Raw genomic sequence first — 17,963 nt, 5'->3', positions numbered from 1 at the left:
GTTTGTAGCAGATTTATTTGCTGCAGCCAAAATGCAAAAACAGACCCCGTGTCTTTCAGTAAGAGAATGGTTAAACATGCTACGCTAGTAACTGAGATTCCGCAAATGAAAATGACCACAGACGCACGCAGTAACTCAGACAGATCAAGGAGTTACATTGGGAGAAACTAAGTCGGTCCAAAGGGGTCTTGTATATTTACATGTGGTCTATAGTCTGCTGGAAGTCACAAAATTACAGAAATTAACCACAAAGTTGTAACTAGTCAGGCTGGAGGAAGCAGGTCGGGATGTGGAGCCGGGAGAGCTGAAGGTGTGGGCAGGAAAAGCTAACAGGAAGGTTCCTGGTGGCAACAGACAAGTTCTGCGTCGATGTTGACGTCTCTAGGAAATGAAATCACATGATCTCTAACTTCTTACAAGTGTATGTGAACGTCTAAAATTAGACTCTCTACCCCTTGTTCCGGTTCGTTTATTTGTTTGGGTCTCTCCATGTAGCCTTGACTGTCCTGAAACTCAGTCTGTAGACCAGGCCTGCCTCAAACTCACAGAGATCCACCTACCTCTGCTACCCAAGTGCTGGGATTAAAGGCTTGGGCAGCTGCCCACCTAGAACTTGTACTTCATAAGGTGGGCATAACTTTACTCATTCTTATTTTGAGAATGTTGTACTTTCAAGAAGACTTGGATTTGCTTCCCAGCAGCCACATTGTGGCTAACAACCTTCCGTAACTCCGGTTCTAGGGGGTCTGGCCCCTTTTCCCATTGTCCCCAGGTATTGCCTACTTGTGATCTGGGCGGTGCATGGGGAGCTTCAGGGATGCCAGCTCTGTGAGCTGTTGTTCACGCTGGGGTGGAGCTTTTTATCGACACTGTCACCTTTAAGTCAGGCATGTCCCTGCAATGAATCCCAGTGAACTCAATGGTTCCCTAAGCTAGACTTGGTGGGATCATTCTTTGGTCTGTCATTGGTGCCCTGTCTAAGATTGAAAGGCATTTGTTCACATTTTCCAGAGCCAAATCTCGTAACCCCTTCCCAAACTCATAGGTTGAACACTTGGACCCCAACAAGTGGCACTGTTCTGGAAGGATCGTGGGAAAGTGCCAGGGAGGCGGGGCCTAGCTAGAGGGACTAGGTCATTGGGGCGTATCCTCTGTATTCCGCCTCAGTACCTGCCTCTCTGCCATGTGCTCCTGACACCATGGTCCCACCTGACTGTGGGCCTAGAGCCAGTGGAGCCAAGCACTCTGGTCTGAAATAGTTCCTTTCTTACCTCCGGTTTTCTCTTGGATACTTTGTGGAAGCAAACAGAGAGTCAGCTGATCAAGAGAATGAGCAGAAGGACGGCTGCCGTGGCTGCCTGCGATGGATCTCCTAAGCTTTGGAGTCTGCCCAGGGGACTTGAAAGCATTTGGAGAACATGAGGCTTAGGTTGCAGAATGTAATGAGCAAACCTGGGGTCAGAGCGCAGAGGCTGGTAGAAATGCATACAGCTCAGGTAGCAATGAGGACTCTGTTGAGAGCTGGACTAGAGGCCACAGGGGCTGCAAATGACAAGACCCCGGGAATGGGGCTGTCCATGCTTGCAACCAGGAATGGCTGTCTTAATGGAAGTTTCCCGGTTCCCAGCATCTTGCTCAAATTCATTCCCACCAGGTTAATTTAAGGGGCAGTGAAAGTGTGTGACCAAGTGTTGGAAACTCATCGAGAGCTTCCAGTATTATAGAGGGAGACAATCCGAGATGCCAACCTTTGCCATCATAGTGAATAATCAAATAAAGCATGGCACATTCATAATCAGATTTCTCCACAGCTGCTACACTCAGGTCCTGACAGCAATTAGAAGAATGGCCATACACATTGCAGCGCTAAAGAGAAAGAGACACAGAGAAGGAGCTCTTGATTCTACGTAGCATTGCATGCGTGGGTGTACAGAAAACACCCTGAGAGGACACACTGGAAATGGTTACCCTAGGGCAAAGTGGAGGGAGGAGGGGAACCTTGGTGTGTGGTGTGTGTGTGTGTGTGCATGTGTGTGTGTGTGTGTGTGTGTGTGTTTTTGTGTGTGTGTGTGTGTGTGTGTGTGTGTGTGTGTGTGTGTGTGTGTGTGTGTGTGTGTGTGTGTGTGTGTGTGTGTGTGTGTGTGTGTGTGTGTCTATGTGTGTGTGTGTGTGTGTGTGTGTGTGTGTGTGTATGTGTGTTTGTGTGTGTGGTGTTTGTTTGTGTGTGTGTGTGTGGTGTGTTTGTGTGTGTGGTTGTGTGTTGTTGTTGTGTGTGTGTGTTTGTGTGTGTGGTATGTGCATATGTGTGTTTGTGGTGTGTGTGTGTGTGCGTGTGTGTGTGTGTGTGTGTTTGTATGTGTGTGCCTTCCGCCTCCAGAGGCTTGGATTAGAGTGAGGGCATTCCCTGAAAACTAGGTTGGGAACACCTTGAAACTTTGAATTTAGAGAACACACCTCCCCCAGGATCCTCTGAGGTTGTACCCACAGCCCCAGTCCATCCATGCTAGCCACTGAGGTTCCTGCTTCCTGCTTGATACGTCGGTGTGTGAAGGAATGTCCTTCAAGGCCTCAGACCTTGCCTCCTCCAGACTCTGCCACCTCCCTCTTTTGTAGTTCCAAATAACCAGGCCACACGAGTTTCTGGTATTGTTTCTTTTCTTCTTTCCTACTCCATTGTTGAAATTTATAACAATTGTAGTAAGTTGTGAAGAGGGGTGGAATCTCAGTCTTCCTAAGGCGTGAGACCATAGAGCCACCCCCTTTCCATTCTCCCATAACCCCCTCATGCCTGGGACTCTGTCTCGCTTTCTTGCTTCAATATCCCCAGTGAAAATGTTGGGGTGATGTGGTGATGGGGTGGGGCAGAGACATGGTAGAGCAGACTCCTAGTGAGTGATTTTGGGGGGGGTGACGAAGACATAGTAGAGCAGACTCCTAGTGAGTGATGCGGGGGGGTTGGGAGGAGGGGTGACGAAGACATAGTAGAGCAGACTCCTAGTAGGTGATGTCCCGTTTCCTTTCACAAGCCCAGCGGTTCACCTGCTGGCAGAAGTTGTCGTTCCAGAGGCCATCTGACAGGATTTCAGCACAGTCTTCACTTCCCCCCTCTTCATGGCCCTGCCAGTTATCTGGCTGAGTGAAAGCCCAATTCCTAAGAAGGTAAGCCAAAGAAAGCTCAAGGTCCAGCCTCCCCACCTCCCCAGAGTCCCCCACCTCAAAAACGCACAGCCTTGGAAGGGTTTAAGGGTTGAAGATGCACAGGCTTTGAAATGGGGGAGCAGGGTCGGGAAGAAGAAGACTGGGGAAACTGGCCCTATGGGAGCCCTTTGATGTGAAAGACCAGGTGGCTGTCCCTGGAGCAAACTCACAGGGAGATGCAGGAGGTAACTTACTTGAAGTTACTTCTATATTCCGTCCCATCCACCCATTTCCAGGAGCCATCCTTGTCGGTGAGACCTATCCAAATGTGAAACGCGCCCCTGTGCTTTACGACGAATTCCTGGAAAAAACAATCGGGAGAGCAAATTGCCTCATCCTTTATCCATCTGCGCATCGAGGAGCCACACTCCAGCCCGCCCCATGCTGAAGCCCAGCGACCAGCAGCTTCGTCCTTGCTCCTCCACAGGAGTGGCTAAATGAACGTTTACTGGGCTGGGTGTTGCACTAAGTGCTTTGTACTGATCGTCTCTCTTGAGCCTTAGTACCTTTCCAAGTTTGGTGCCATAGTAACTCCCTTTGCAAGGTAGTCATTAGAAAGTTATTACCTAGAAAGCCAACCAGTATGTAGCTTGTGACAACCATCCTGTTTCCAGTCTGGCCCCACTTCTCACTCCATTCCTAGCACTGTTGTTATGGCAACTCCATCTTCTCCCCATCTTCTGCACACAGCATCTCTGGGATCCTGCCCTTGCTGGACCGCAGATCCCAGAACCCACGAAGCACCTTGCTTTCAGTTGTCTCCCTCTTGGCCCCTCGTCCTCTTGCTGTGATTTTGATGTCATTTCCTGAGGTTTGCCAGGTCCCAGCGTTTCCATACTCGGGCCCACCACCCAGAACTGCATTTTGACCTGGTTACATGGGGTCTGACAGTTTCCACTGAAGGTAGAAAGCTGCTTGGATGGAAGGCAACCAGCCTAGAGTCGGGGAATTGTCAGGGGCTTCCGTGCAGACATCCCTGTGCTTACAGATTGCTCCGTAGGACTAGAACCACTTGCTCTGACATATGTGGCTGCTCCTGGGAATCTAAGTTCCATTGTTTTTGTATGGTTGCAAGGAAATGATTGGTCACTTGGTTTTATAAAGGAAGCAGAGGGTCAGTTTGACCAGCACACACTCTAACAATCTCCTCTGATAGCATGTGAAGAGTCCCTACCTGCATTTGGAGAAAAACTGTCCAATTCCCCTCACACTCTCCAGAGACCATGGTTTCTTATCCAAGAGCAGAATCTGTGAACAGCAGCGCCCATAAAATCTAGAATTCTACATGTAGGACAATGTCCCGTGTGTGAAGAAGCAGCTGCAAGGGCCAGGGAGGCTACTTCACAGATTCAGAAATATCAACAGGGATGGAGCAAAGGGACCTGGAGACAGGGTGTTCAAGTTGCTGCTACCTGATGCTCTCTGTGGTCTCTAATCGCATCACCAAGGAAACTGAATGACTAAGACAAATGTATACAATCAAAATCCCATCCTGGAGCCCGAGGCTGAGAGGGGGAGTCATCAAACAGTGCTAGAGGACCAATCCGGATCATCCATCTGCCCTTTCCTAGGTGGATAAGAAGGAAGTGTGCACACTGGAAACAGTAACAATAATGAAACTGTCCTGGACCTCCTGCCCCTCCCCCCAGGGCGGAAGCCGGGTGTGGACATCACAAGCAGCAGTGGCTGCCCAGCCCTGACAGCTGAGCATACAAGCCACACGTTCCACAGACCTTTGACCGTTGTTTTTTGAGGACAACGCACCCTAAGGAGACCTGTGCTAGAGTGGATGATGCAGCCCAGCTGGCACCCCACCCATCCAACATGCAGGAATCCCTAAGTCTACTCCCACCAGCCCAGCATGAACCAGGAGGCAAAGACAGGGTCAGGAGTTCAAGAGCTCCTCTGGCTCATAGCAAGTTCAAGGCTAACCTGAGCTACACGAGATCTTGTCTCAGGGGGAAAAAAGATGCTTTTCCCATCTTTCATATGAAAAGTTATGTAAACTCTTAGGGTTTTTTTTTTTTAATTTTTAGATTTTTATTCATTTTATTTTATGAGTATACATTTTCCTGCATGGACGTCTGTGCACTGTGCGTGTGCCTGGTACGCAAGGAGATGAGAGGATGGGTATCGAGTCTCTTGGAGCTGAAGTTACAGATGCTGTGAGCCTTCATGTGGGTGCTGGGAACAGCTCTCAGCAAGAACAGCAGTGGCTCTTAAATCGCTGGCCCATCTCTCTGGACACTTGTACTTAGTTTTTGAAGCCAATAAACCTCAGCCCTCCATTTAGAGTTTTATATACATCACCACTACAGTAACTAAAAACAAACTACTCATCTTCCACAACACCGTGGGAAGAAAAACAAGCTCATCTCACAAGCAAATGTGAAGATGGGGGATGGGGCTAGAGAGCGGGCTCAGTAGTTAGGGACATTTGCTCCGTAAGCATAAGGACCTGAGTTCAGAATCCAGCAACTACATAACAAGCCAGGCGTTCCTCAACAGATGCCTGTAACCGCGGTTCCAAGAGTGCCCAGTGTGGTGGATTGCCTGGCGCTGTTTTTATTTTGATGCTAATCCTGCCGAGGAGCAAGGAGCGGATCCTGTACGTGATTCCGAGTGAACCTGCTCCCCATTTTAACTGGTCAGATAAAGGCTAGAGCCTGTGATTGGGCGGTGGAAAGGAAAGGTGGGGCTGGAAGTCTTAGAGGAGGGAGAGGAAGGAGGAAGAGAGAGGATGGAGAGAGAGAGGAAGAGAGAGGAAGAGGAGGTGGGAGATGCAGCAGAACCATGTGACCTGGAGAAGTCACCAGTTGCAAGGGATCTCAGCTGGGGAACAGAGCAGTGTAGGGGTGAATCTGCCCATTCTAGGCGTACGGCTTATAAATATAACTGAGTTGTGTGCTCTTTGCACAGACGTATTGGAGTTGGAGATCTACTGACACAAATCTGGCTGGTATTAAATATTTAGGCTTTCTGGTGCTTTTCATTTGTGACGATTTAGGTGGGCAAGAGAGAGGACGAGACTGCGGAGCGGTCATTGGCTGTCGGTGTAGATGTTCTCGGGAAGGATGGGTTTGGGTGGCTTGGCAAGCTAGCCCAGGGAACCAGGGCCAGGAGGAACGGGTGGCTACTGATTCTAGAGCTAACATGGATTTGTAAAGTTTCACGAAACAGGCCAGAAATAAGAGAATGTCTGAGACTTCCAGGCTTTCAGTCTAGCAAAATTATGAGCCTCCAGGGTCAGAAAAAGACCCTGCCTAGGAAGAAGAAGCAGAGGATGCTGGAAGGGGACACACAACATCCTCTCTAGCTTCTGTGTTAATGGCAAGTACATGCACACATGGCCCTGCACTCCCACACAGGAGTGCGCGCACACACACACACACACACACACACACACACACACACACACACACCTAAATAAATACATGTAATTAGAAACCTTGAAAACTAAATATGAAAGATACATCTACTTATTAAAATCATCTCAGGTATTCAGGAGGCTGAAGGAGGAAGATCACCTGACCCCGGGGTTTGAAGCCAGGCTGGACACCAAAACAAGACCTCAGCTCCAAAGTAGGAAAGGGACCGAAGTCAGGGAAGGGTTGGAGGAGCATTTGAGGTAGGGCAGAGGCAGAGGGAGAGGAAGGAATGAGAAAAAGCTTCCTCATGGTCCTCCTAAACACTGAAAATTTTCACTCTTGTTAAATTTTTTTCTTAATCAAAACCACAGTGCCGAACACTTGGTGGGATAAACCTCTTAACCTTCCTGGTTCCTGGCAGCGCTCTGCCGAGCAATCCTAACACGAGCCGTGGACTAAATCAGAATGTTTGCAAGTAAGAGGCAGGGGTTGTTGACATTTGGTCCCCAGGGTCGAAAACCACTAATCTAAAACAGAGATCCAAAAAGGGTTGGCACTGAATAATGGAGAGAGACTAAATAAAGCCAAGGGCCACACCTGTCTGCCAGCCAGAGATGAGGCCAAGGCAGAGAGGCCTTAAGTGGGACCTTCAGAAGGATGACAGCATGGTCCACCGAAAAGTTGGGATCGTGGACTCGTGAGCCAACTCCAGCTGCATTACATAAAGCCGATGTTTTCCTATGTCAAAGTTAACGAAACACTAGCCAACTCCAGTCTGATCAGTAAATCAAAATATGTTTGAGGTTGGGGATTTAGCTCAGTGGTAGAGCGCTTGCCTAGCAAGCGCAAGGCCCTGGGTTCGGTCCCCAGCTCCGAAAAAAAAAAAGAAAGAAAGAAAAAAATATGTTTGAAATTACCATGAAAATCACTTGCACAGCCTGACAGACAGCAAATAGGAAATATATTCTGACTTCCGCACCAAATGGCTTCATTGCTTCAGCACTGTAAACGGTAGTGAAAACACTGACCAGAGGCCAGGTGGGTCTCCACCCTGACTGCATCATGACTTGCTGGCTCCTTGGCACATTACTTAACCTCTGTCTTCCCTGGTGCCCACCCAATGAGATTTTAAGGGCTAAAGACATGAATGAACTCATGAACATGTCCAGGCTGTGGTAGGTGCTGCTGTAAACGCTATCATTATTACCCTCCTTGTGAGAAACTGCTCCGCCCACTCTAACGGATTGGTTTCCCACCATGAACTTTGGTCATTATCTGGGAATGGTAGTGGGGAAGGAAGACACAGGACACTTATGGTCAATGAGGACCCAAGGACCCACTGCAGGGAGCCATTTAAGTCTTCCCATTCTGTTCCTTTTGCCACCGCCTACAACCTATACAGCCAGAAGGGACTCTCAGTCCCTGCACTGGATCGGCTCCCAAGCTCTAGCCTTAAAGTCATCTTGGCCAGCATTCTATCAGACTCAGCATCACTTGGTCACCTGTCCCCGGCTTCATGCCACTCCTGATTCCTGGCTCCCACCTCTTAGGACCAGTTACTGTTCCACCATGAGCCATCAGGACCCCTACCACACTCTTCTGTACTCTTCTTTAGGTTACAAATGAGAAATGCGCCCAGGGAGAAAACTGCTCCTTCCTCACCCAGCAGCCAGCTGCCAATGGTCCTTCATCCAAGGCTTTCCTCCATCCTGGGATTCTGGCTTGATCTTATTCAGGTCTTGTGAGTGCAACCACAGCCACTGTGTGTTCGTGTGTGCAACAGCTGTCATGTCCAGAAACACACCTAAGCCACCCCCCATTAGATGCCCATGCTTCAATGGATGACTCTATACCCATGCGTGTACTGGTATCACTAATTGGACTCATTGGTTTTTAAAATGAAGAGGAAGAAGAGGAGGAAGAGGAAGAGGAGGGGAGAAGGGGAGGAGGAGGAAGGGGAAGAAGGGGGAAGAGGAAGGGGAAGAAGAGGAGGAGGAGGAAGAGGAGGAGGAGGAGTTGGAGGAGGAGGAGGAGGAGGAGGAGGAGGAGGAGGAGGAAGAAGAAGAAGAAGAAGAAGAAGAAGAAGAAGAAGAAGAAGAAGAAGAAGAAGAAGAAGAAGAAGAAGAAGAAGAAGAAGAAGAAGAAGAAGAATTTAAAGTAAATAATAATAGGTCAGTACAAAGACTTGGTCAGGCCACTTGATCAAACCTACCTACAGATTTCCTCACCTGCTCCTCCCTGGAGTTGATGACCAGCAGATGGGCATTCTCCATCTGGCAGTACTGGTCAGCCTCAGCCCAGGTGAGCCCATCCCGAGAAAACCAGTAGCAGCTTCCGCCAAACTCCACCCAGTTAATGGGGCAGCATTCTGTGCCTGAAGGAAGAGAAGAAGAGAGGGAACTGAGATCCGGCTGGAGGAGACTGCCACACTGAAACTGAGACTTCCCTGTCCCTACCCTACCGTTGCTCAGGAAGAACGCCAGCTGACAGGTCAGGGTTCGCAGATCCAGTGGGAAGTGCTTCAGGTGGAAGAGCAGCGTGGAGTGGTCTAAGGGACAAGCACACGGCAGAGATGCAGCAGACACATGGCTCTGGGGAAGCACACGTACGCACGGCATACAACACATCACGATGGCCCAGAAAGGTGTGGGAGGGGAATCTCCGACCTGCTTTTAGGTCCTTATGCTTTTTCTCCAGTATGGTTTCCCAGGAAGTCAAGTTGTCATTCCTGCTACCTCCTGAAAAAGAGGGATGATAATTGGCTTCCCCATCAGTCTGACTCCTAAGTGCTTTTCTGCTGCACATGCCTGGGTGTCCCTAAGAGTCCACTACCTTGTCCCATATGCTACTTATCTACCACCCAGACTCCCACCTCACCCGAGCGAGGCCACTGTGCTGTTTAAACTCCTTCACTGGATCTCCATGTTCTCAAGCCAAGCCCCACTCAGTCCACACAGCTTGTATTGTGGCCTGGCCCCTCCATATCTCTGACCCCTCACCACTGCCTGTCATTCACCACCTCCTGTCACACTAAAAGTGTACACAGTTAAGATGTAGTGGCCTTCTACACCTCCCAGACATCATGGCTTCTGCTTGTCTCTGCCTAGGACTAATCGCCACCATGTCACCTCCTGCCCAGACTCATTGCCCAACCTCCTTAGGTCAGGGCCCATGTTGCCAAAAGCCTTGCCTATCCCTCTGGTTGGATTGCTCCTCTCCGCAGGTTTTCGTCCCCACAGCCTGTGAGCACACTCCTGCTGCAACCCCCAGAACCACGCCCATCAAATCTGCACGATGAACAAGGGCCAGCTACCCTGCCCAACTCACCGTGGGAGTCCAGAGCCTTGAACTCCATCAGGGTGGTGGTGGAGAAGTTGCTCAAGGTTTCTTTCAGGGTCCAGAACTCCTTTTGCAGCTGCATGCCTTGTCAGGAGACATTTGGAACCAGATGGGTGTGCAGCTGTGTCACAGTGTGTCCACATCACTACGCATGTGACTGACCTCACGTCACCCATCACTTCTACCGCCATTCATCTCGCTACCCCACCACTGATCACCACTGCACCCAGAACCTGCCCCCAGGGTGCCTCTACCTCTCCTTCCCTTCCTCCCCTCTGCCCAGACACTCCCCAGAGCACTTCTCCATCCTTGCCTCATCCCTCCCAGGCCATGACCTCACTTTGGGATGAAACCACACAGATGACCACCAACAGGAGAATGTTGAAGCCCAGGGCGAGCAGACTGAGGCGGAACTTGGAGCAGAGGCGCTGTGGAAAGGGCCTGGAAGGTCCTGTGGGGGCGGTGGGGGAGGGAGGTAGTCAGGAAACAATTCCAGAAGACTAGACACTGAGACCAAGACACAGAAGGGGGGACAGGGGCACAGAAGTCTGAGGAGGCACAGGCTAGGCAAAAGGGAAAATCAGTGTGGGATGAGGAAATTAGATGGATTTTGAGCCTACATACACACACTCTCTCTCATACACACATAAAATTACACACATGCACCCACATGTGCATGGGCAAGCACTCACATGCACGTGACATAAGATTTACCAACTGTGCACACAGATGAGATCTTACACCTGGGAACAGGGGAACATAGAGAAGACCAGGATGCAGAACTGGCCTTTTCTAAACACCCTACAAAAGGAGGTCTACGTGGTTTTTCTTCCTGCCCATGAGTCAGAGACCCACAGATCACCTCTGACCTTCCCCAGCCCCTGTCCCTTCAGAATGGAGTGTTGACAGACTAGGTCATGTGCTCCCCTTAGTCAATACCCTTATGCCCCCTCCCACAAGCCCAATCCTAAACAACCCATTCCTTCACACTTCCGGTGGGATTATGCAGTCCAGCTTACCCCACTGTAAAGCACAGACCCAAAAGCCATTGTGCGGGCCACCTACTTTACTCATCTCCTCCAAATCAAAACCTCCCCCCCAACTCCCACCACCCCTGTCCCCATCCCCAGAAACTAAATGTCACCGGTGCGCTGTCCCTGTAGCCTCCCCATCTTCCCGCAGTCACCTCTCCTGCCTGCTGACCCCCACACCCGTGCTTCCTCTTGCCAGTCTAACACATGTGCTCACATGCTCACACTCACAGACATCCACACACTGTTACACACCAACATCTTCACCTACATGAACCGGCTTGCCTCTCCTGGACCAGGGGAGGGACTCATCTCCCAGCCCCTCCCATGCTTTTGTACCATCCACCTGCACTCAGGCTCCTCTGTAGCCTTCCCCGTCTCAGTACCACCATGCCCAAGCAACCCCGCATCCTGGAGGTCACATCATCCCGAGGTCATTTCCTACTGCTGTAACTGAGTCAGATGTTTGCCTCTGTGAGTGGCTATCCAGAATTCCACCTTTCCATACCAATGCTCTCACCTCCCTCCATGGCAGCCGTACTTAGGACCCCAACTTAACCTAGAGTTTTCCTCAATCCCAAGCCCTTAAGCACAACCTTCCCTGGCTCTCACCTCCCCTGACGCCCTCCTGAAACCTGTGTTCCTCTCTGTTGTGATGGGGCCGTACCCCTCATTATGATCCCCAGAGCACCACCGTTGGGAGGGAGAACCTGAATGAAAGGTGGTTAGGCTCTGCCCTCCTGAATGGATTAATGACATCATCACAAAATAGCAGTCTTACTAAAAGCTTCCTCTTTGCAGTCCCCTTCACACACACACACACACACACACACACACACACACACACACACACACACACACACACACACACACACACACACACACACACACACACACACACACACACACACACACACACACACACACACACACACACACACCCACACACACACCACACACACACACACACACACACACACACACACACACACACACACCTTTGCTGTCCCATTCACCCTCCCTGGGCTCTCTTGCTTTGGGTTGACGCATGAAACATGAAAAGGCCCTGCCAGACACAGCCCTCAGTGCTGGGCTTCCCAGACTTAAGAAACATGAGCCAACACATACCTGTAAGTTTCCTAGTCAGACGCATTCTGTCTGAGCATCATGGGAAGGTATAGAATACTCCAACTAGAAGCGCTTTCCGACCCATCTCCCCAGCTGAAAATCAACAGCGGAACCCCTGACTGCTTCTGCTAGACTGTTCATGCAGGAAACCCTCTTCCTGATTCCCAACTTACCTGTGACCCTGACCCTGCCAGCCCAGCAGGAATAAACCAGCTGAGCCACCAGTCAGGTCTGGCATCATTCAGTCTCTCAGTGACCTCATTTTTTCATGTGTAAGATGACAATGAAAAAAAGTAGCTACCTGATTCAGTTGTTCTGGGAAATATGGATTAAAACAGAAAGTACTGTGTAAGCATATTTGAAATGCTCTACTCAAGACAAAATAGAAGCTGTCAGATTTAATCTTATTTTAGAAAAAAATTAATTAAAAAACACACATATATACACACATACATGCATGCATATATACACACAAACATGTATATATACACTATATGTATACATACATGTATACATACATACACATACATGTATACACATATACAAACATATATACACATTCATGCGTACATACATCTACATGCATACGCACATATATATACTTGCATGCATACACACATATATATGTATATATTAAAGAACAATTTTCAAGACACTGAACATCAGGCCATGAAGAGCATTAATCCCTGAAAGCCAGGAAAATGAATGAGTCCTCAAATTGCCCAGCTCACTACTCACTGCCCTAGAGAAACTTTGCAGGCCACTGGACAGAGAAGAGAAATTGGGACAGAGTCTAGCAGACTCCCCAAGTTGAGGAGACAGCCTGAAAGCCTGAAACCCAAAACAGTTAGGGTGCAAAGAGTCAGACAGGTCCTAAGCCACTTTCCTGCATCCCAGAAAACTAAAGACTAACCAGAGTATAAAAACACGGCTCCTGAGAGGCCCAGCCGAGCATGCTAGCAGAGGTGAATGCTCGCAGCAAACCATTGAACTGAGAAGGGGGTCCCCACTGGAGGATTAGAGAAAGGATTGAAGGAGCTGAAGGAGCTTGCAACCCCCTAAGAACAACAATGCCAACCAATCAGAGCTCTCAGGGACTAAACCACTACCCAAAGACTATACATGGACTGACCCTGGGCTCCAACTGCACATGTAGCAGAGGATGGCCTTGTTGGGCACCAATGGAAGAAGAAGTCCTTGGTCTTGCCAAGGCTGGACCTCCCAGTTTAGGGGAATGTGGGGTGGTTGGGGAGGGGGAACCCTTTATAGACGAAGGGGGGTATGGGATAGGGGGCTTATTGGCTGGGAATGGCTGCAAAACCGGGAAAGGGAATAACATTTGAAATGGAAATTAAAAATATCCAATTAAAAAAGTTTTTAACATAAAAATAAAAGCACTCAGCACCCAGCACCCAGCACCCAGCACCCAGCACCCAGCACCCAGCACCCAGCACCCAGCACCCAGCACCCAGCACCCAGCACCCAGCAAGACAGAACTCACGGTGCTCAGCATCCAGTTGTCACAAAACAAAATAGAAAGAAAACCTCAAACTAAGGAGACGGACAGACTGACAGAGCAGGCAGGGGTCTCGGTGATCCAACTCTTGCCTGTATGTGCAAGGCCCTGGGTTCGAATCGCAGTATCAAAAATAAATAAGCAATAAATGAATCTCCTCAAAATGAGATCCCAGGATCTTCTGAACAGGACTCAGAAGCGACACAGATGCTAGCACAGACAGGATGCTGACATAGATGCTGTGGCTGGACCACACACGTGTAAAACATTAGAGATGTGACAGAGAGGTGTAAATCCCAGGTTTCTTCTGAGATGAAACTACAGTGTCTGGAACACACTGGGTAACTAGCCCGGGGCAGGATCTCTCTTACCCTAAAAGCTTTTCACAATCATGAGGGGCTTGTGTTCAAAATGTGCAAGAAGAAGATTCAGGCAGAAAAAAAGTGGGAATCACCGGGGTCTCTCTGTGCACATTTCCACACCCAACTCATTGCCGCACCCCAGTCCTGGGGGCTGCATTCCTCCTAGGCACATACATGCACATGCACACATGTACTTCCACACTGTACACACATATACACTCACATGCACACATGCACACATATATGCATACATGTACATGCACACATGTACTTCCACACTGCACACACATATACCCACATGCACACATGCACACATGTACATGCACATGCATACATGCACACATGCACACACACATGCAGTCGGGGGAAGACTCATCCCTAGCTCTCAGGTGTTCCCTCACTCCTTAGCATACCCTTTTCTTGGGACCCTTCACTCCGAGGTATCAGCAGCTCACATGCAGAGGGTCAACTCGACACAAGCTAGAGTCATCAGAAAGGGGGAAGCCTCCACTGAGAAAATGCCTCCATACTATGTGGCTGTAGGCAAACCTGTAGGGTATTTGCTTACTAGGTGATTGATGGGGAAGGGCCCAGCCCATTGTGGGTGGGGCTATCTCTGGGCTAGTGGTTCTGGGTTCTATAATAAAGCAGCCTGAGCCAGCCATGAGGAGCAAGCCAGTAAGCAGCTCTACTCCGTGATCTCTACATCAGCTCCCGCCTCCAGCTTCCTGCCCTGTGTGAGTTCCTGTCCTTCAATAAGGAACTGTGGTGTTGGAGTAGAAGCCCAATAAGCCCTTCCCTCTCCAAGTCGCTTTAGTCACGGTGCTTCATCAAGCAGTAATGACCCCGAGTAGGACAGACTCAGGAGCACCCTGGTCACTGATTCAGAGTGAGAGAGTCCTCACAGAGAGAGAGAGGAGTTGGCAGCTGAGACAAGGATCCCAGAGAGGCCCCAGAAACTGGACACTTGCCTCCCCAACGTGGATTTTCTGTCCTAAGATTCTGCACATGAGAGCCTTGTTCCTCATCGCCAATGAGCTGATGGTCGTTTTCCTCAGAGTCCAGCTGCTGGATGTCTTGAAAGTCCTTCTCCATGATGGGCCCTCAGGCTGGAGACAGATCTGGGACTGAATTGAGATTGCCTTAGAGCTAGAATTTGGGTTTGTGCTAAGACTTGAATTCCTGTGGAAGGACATAGAGGACCTGGGTAGCTCAAGGAGAGTGGCTGAGAGGTCAGAGACTCGTTTGGGAAAAGACACGAATTACTGGAGGCTCTTTCCTTCCCAGGAGGTGGCCTGGCTGTTACTGAGGCCACAGCCTGCCTTCCACACTCTCACAGAGCAGACTACACAACCTCCTCTCGTCCCTCCTCTCAGAGTCCCTAAATCATGCTTGTTTATAGCTCTAGGCGTCCCCAGTCCCACCGGCCTCCCACTACCTCAGTTACCTGTTAAATGTATAGAGAGCTGACTCTGGCTTCCGGAGGCAGCCCGAGCCCAAGGAGAAAGAGGGGTTAAACCTGGGACAGCAGGACCAGTGGTGCTAGGCGAGAAGGAGGAGGGGGCTGATCTAGGCAAGAGGCCTGTCTGAATGTCTAAGTCCATCTAAACTGTCACCTCCTGCCTCTGGGACTTTGGACAGTAAATAGAAATAGAAACACGGTTGGAACTCGAGCAGTGAGTAGTGGGGGTAGGGGACATGTTTCTGTTCTTACAACCAGAGGAGGGAGACAGGAGATCTCCTCGTACATAAGGTCTCCTTGAACAACACCACACACACACACACACACACACACCACATACACCACACACACACACACAAACACACACACACCACATACACCACACACACACACACTCTCTCTTCCTCTCTCTCTCTCTCTCTCTCTCTCTCTCTCTCTCTCTCACACACACACACACATACACACACACACACACACACTCATGCGCGCACACGCACACGCGCACACACACGTCATCTCGCCCTTCATTACACCATGTCGGAAGGGGAGCAGGGATGCAGATGTGGAGGACCAGGACACAGTCCGCAGTTTCCTCTCTATCCCTCCCCTGTTTCACTTCCTGCCTCTTTATTTTCCAGAACAGTTGATTTCTCCAAATATCTCTGACCAGGAGCGGAGTGACCTACAGATCCGTTCCCTGTTCTTGCCCAATCTGAGCCTGTGACCCTGGCACACAGCCTTCTAGGTGCTCAGCACCAGGCCCCCATCTCCAGCCTCTTCACGCTCCATTACTCCTCCCCAGGTTCTCCTCTCTCTCAAAGGAAGGAAGGAAGGAAGGAAGGAAGGAAGGAAGGAAGGAAGGAAGGAAGGAAAGAAGGATGGAAGGAAGGAAGGAAGGAAGAAAAGAAAGACAGACAGACAGACTATCGAACAAACAAGCAAAGGACCAGCAAGACCAGAAAAAAAGGCAAAAAAAAAATCCCATTAAAAACTACAACAAAACAAACAAACAAATACCACAGCCAAGTTTCTTTCCTGCTGGCCAATGACCCCTGGCCCTGGAGGGAGGTTGACGTACCCATCATAGAAAACTGATTTCCTTTTGCTAGTGGGTTTCAATTGCAAATGGCTCCTGGGTTAGGAGTGGGACCATAGTCCACTTCCTCCTTTTAGTGGAGGGGGCTCTGACGAAGAGATCCCACTTAGGACCGAGCGCTCCAACCTGTCCCTCTCTGCCCATTACCCAGCTGCGGTCTCTACTCCCACTCCACAGTGTTTCTTCAAAACATGGAAGTCATGACCCCAGCACCACACTAAGTGCAAGGACACAACATCTCTCCTCACGCCTGCGAGTGCTACACAGGCTCTACAGAGACTGGGAAGATGACTCGCTGGGTAAAAGGCTCACTTCATAAGCACGAGGACTTGAGTTCGTGACCCCAGCTCCCGTATAAGAAGCCAGGCACAGCAGCACGCACCTATGTTGCCAGCACTGGGGAAGAGGCAGAGAAGGGCAGATCCATGGGACCAGTGTGACCAAGCAACAAGCTCTGGGTTCAGAGAGACTCTGCCTCAAATAAGAAATAATAGGAGAGGTTGGGGATTTGGCTCAGTGGTAGAGCACTTGCCTAGCAAGCGCAAGGCCCTGGGTTCGGTCCCCAGCTCTGGAAAAAAAAAAAGAAAGAAAGAAAGAAATAATAGGAGAGTAATCGGAAAAATACTAAAAGTCAACCTCCCGCCTCCATTCTCGCTGGCACAAGTGCATGTACCCCACATACACACGTGTGCCATGCATGTGTGCGAGCACACACACGCGCACACACACACACACACAATCTATATAAATAAGGTTTTCTCATTTAACCCTCACAACCCAACACCCTATGAGCGCAATACATTTGCCTCTGGAAGAAAAGAGATCAGGTGACTTGGTACAGGTAGCTGATCTAGTTTGGATCTGAACTGTTCCCCCAAAAGCCATGTGTCAAAGGCTTGGCCCCCAGATTAGAACACTATTAGAATATGTAAATTGTAAGAGAGGTGCCTGCTGGGACACGGAAGAGCGTGTTTCAGTGTGGGGAGGCAAGCCTTCACAAGGAGACTGTGAAATCCCAGCTCTTTCCTCTCACTTTACCGTCAGGAGCCAAGCAGCCTTACCGCGTGCACATCCTCTGCCATAATGTACCGTCTCCTCACCATGGCTCCAAATCAGTAAACTTATCATGGATCAAAACTCTAAAACCAGAGCCAAAATAAATCAGTTGAGAATGTGGTACTGGACCCAATTCTGACTACCATTCAAAAGCCAGTTCTCCGGACATGAGACTTGGAGGAAAGAGTCATTTTTACTCAAAGGCTGGACGGCGGGAAGAGCTATTGCCTATGAGAGCCGTCTTAGAGAATGCAGGTCCATGACATGGCTTTTATGGGGAGGAAAACTTATGATGGGGACTGCGATCGGCAGAACACATTCTGAGCCACACATCCAGATTCCAGAGTCACCCTAGTGACTGTGGGGATGCTTTCCTTTTCCTTCTGCCAGAATAGCTTAACAATAAC

General features: G+C 49.6%; 1 protein-coding gene across 1 annotated transcript; it reads right to left on the bottom strand.

Moving 5' to 3' along the window:
- Positions 1-2,956: 2,956 nt before the first annotated feature.
- LOC116909327 (asialoglycoprotein receptor 2-like) lies at positions 2,957-15,037 on the bottom strand. Its single transcript, XM_032912867.1, is given in 8 exon segments — positions 2,957-3,151; positions 3,393-3,499; positions 8,795-8,940; positions 9,028-9,114; positions 9,233-9,304; positions 9,894-9,989; positions 10,246-10,356; positions 14,908-15,037. Coding segments are annotated over 8 exon segments (906 nt in total). The 3' UTR covers positions 2,957-2,994.
- Positions 15,038-17,963: the final 2,926 nt, after the last annotated feature.

Source organism: Rattus rattus, chromosome 9 (genome assembly GCF_011064425.1).
Source record: "Rattus rattus isolate New Zealand chromosome 9, Rrattus_CSIRO_v1, whole genome shotgun sequence".
Lineage (NCBI taxonomy): Eukaryota > Metazoa > Chordata > Mammalia > Rodentia > Muridae > Rattus > Rattus rattus.
Note: the sequence above shows the minus strand (reverse complement) of the source record. Positions and strands in the feature narration are given on the sequence as shown.